This window comes from Hyperolius riggenbachi, chromosome 3, assembly GCF_040937935.1.
Source record: "Hyperolius riggenbachi isolate aHypRig1 chromosome 3, aHypRig1.pri, whole genome shotgun sequence".
NCBI lineage: Eukaryota > Metazoa > Chordata > Amphibia > Anura > Hyperoliidae > Hyperolius > Hyperolius riggenbachi.
This window is the reverse complement of record NC_090648.1, coordinates 24,069,815-24,072,065: the sequence shown is the minus strand read 5'-3', so window position 1 is coordinate 24,072,065 and position 2,251 is coordinate 24,069,815. Positions and strand designations below refer to the sequence as shown.

Sequence of the window (2,251 nt, the reverse complement as noted above, 5' to 3'; positions counted from 1 at the left end):
AGTTTATATTTGCAAATAGGTTGAAGATTATTGCGGAAATTTTTCCGCATAAGGGCATAAGCGGTTGCATCAACTACGCTTCGCACTACGCAACGCTTGCGTATTTTAACACGTAGTCTACGGAATGCAAATGTAGTGAAGTTTCTGATTACATAGCCGTAGATTGCGAAGCATATTTGCGTAAAAATACGCGTAGTTCCAGCGTAGCGAAGTTGGCTGACTACGACCATCCCTGATTTTGACAACAATAAATTGCATTTGAATATGCTAAATTTTGCCTGAAAACTCTGTTTTTATCAAAGGCATTAACTTCAACATCAACAAGTATGACTAGTGAAATGCAGTCATTTTACGTATATATTGCTATGCTATACATAACTCTTCGGTCTTCATATTTGGATTCAAGGAACACATATCTACAAATTGAAAGACACTAGTAAGCTCTAACTTGGACATTCATTATAAAAAAAAAAAATACATATTTCGATCATTGCTGATGAAAGATCACTCCTGGTTTGGCTGTATATAGACTTAGGTACAAGATATGTGTGAAGACAATCAAACTCACGTTACAGAGATTCGTTTACTTGGGTTTCAAGGTCTGAACAAACTCAAACCTTTATTTTTTATTGGGGTTTTTTTATGCTATATGTTGATACTCTGTGGCAACCTTGTTATCATAACTTTGGTGGCAACTGTTGATTATCTTAAAATTCCAATGTTTGTCTTTTTAAAACACTTGGCCTCAATCGATGTCCTTCTGACTACTACTGTCGTGCCCTTGATGCTACACAGTATATTAAATGAGGAAGAAACCCTGACTTTTGTTGGATGTATTATCCAGTTATACTTATTTGCTGTTTTTGGGTGTGTACAATGCTTTCTCATTGCAACCATGTCCTATGATCGATATCTAGCTATTTGTGCACCATTGCGTTATGCTTCCCTAATGAATCCTCAAGTGTGTTTCCAGTTAGTTACCGGATCCTGGGTCTTTGGGATCCTGTTAATAACAAGTGAACTGATTGCGGTGTGTCAATTTACCTTCTGTGGTCTTAACTTTGTAGACCATTTTTTCTGTGATTTTGGACCTCTTGTGGAATTGTCAAACTCGGACAAATCCAGTTTCACGATACAAGACTTTGTGCTTTCTTTATTTATGATACCATTCCCATTTGCTTTCATAGTCACTACCTATGTATGCATTTCTTTCAACATTCTGAAGATAGCATCTGCTTATGGACGAAGAAAGGCCTTCTCCACATGTAGCTCCCACCTGGTCACTGTTGGGACTTCCTATGGCACTATGATCACTGTTTACGTACTACCATCCCAATACAACTCAGTAAACATAAATAAATACAGATCTTTGCTCTACATTGTGGTTTCACCACTGATGAATCCAATCATCTACAGCTTGAGAAATCAGAATATCCAGAAGGCTTTGCTTAAATTGCTAAGTAATATTGAAACATTTAGTTAAAGGAATACTATCGATTCACATATTTTTTTCATTTGACACAGGAATTGTTTGGGAAGTGCTGCTAAGTACTGGTGTATACATTTTAGTAGCAACCTCTTTGTTTACTGTTAGCAAAATACTTTCAAAATTTACTGACGCCAAAACTGACGGCAGACTGAGCCATGAGGAGAGGGGAAATTCCTCTCACACTTGATCACTTAACTCTATATGTAACTCTGTGTGTGACAGAGAGAAAGCTCCCAACAGCTGCAGCTCCTGTGTCCTGTGTTTCTGACTGAAGTGTCTGAAGAGAGCAGAGGAAATGTAACTAATTGTCACAGCTTTTCATACTGTTTTTGCTTTCAGAGTTTGATATGTTTGATATTTGCTTTCTGTAGGCTGATATGCAACTCTGGCTGTGTATTGAAGCAGACACCCCTTCTGCAATTGATTTGTCCCAATATAGCTAAATCCTACCCTCAATAAATTACAGCTTTTGCCTCTGCTATTTAACATGAAAAGTAGGAAAATGTTTACACAGCTACTTAGACATTATTTGTACATTGTCATTTTAGAACACTTGGGTACTGATAGTATTCCTTTAAGATATTGTAGAATCTATTGCAGCTATAATGTGCTAGCACTATAAGCTTATCTTATTTTAGGATCATACACAACAGCATACCACCCATCTTTTCCATAATCTTAGAGGAGACACCATCTCCAGGGCAACCACACAAACTATGAATAGCCCTCCTTGATTTTTTTTTAAGACAATAAAGAGAGAGA

At 37.1% G+C, this 2,251-nt stretch overlaps 1 protein-coding gene across 1 annotated transcript; it reads left to right on the top strand.

The window, feature by feature from the left end:
• The first annotated feature begins 544 nt into the window (after positions 1-544).
• On the top strand, positions 545-1,483 carry LOC137561961 (olfactory receptor 5P81-like). Its single transcript, XM_068273306.1, has one exon. The coding sequence runs from the start codon at positions 545-547 to the stop codon at positions 1,481-1,483; it is 939 nt and encodes a 312-aa protein (XP_068129407.1).
• Positions 1,484-2,251: the final 768 nt, after the last annotated feature.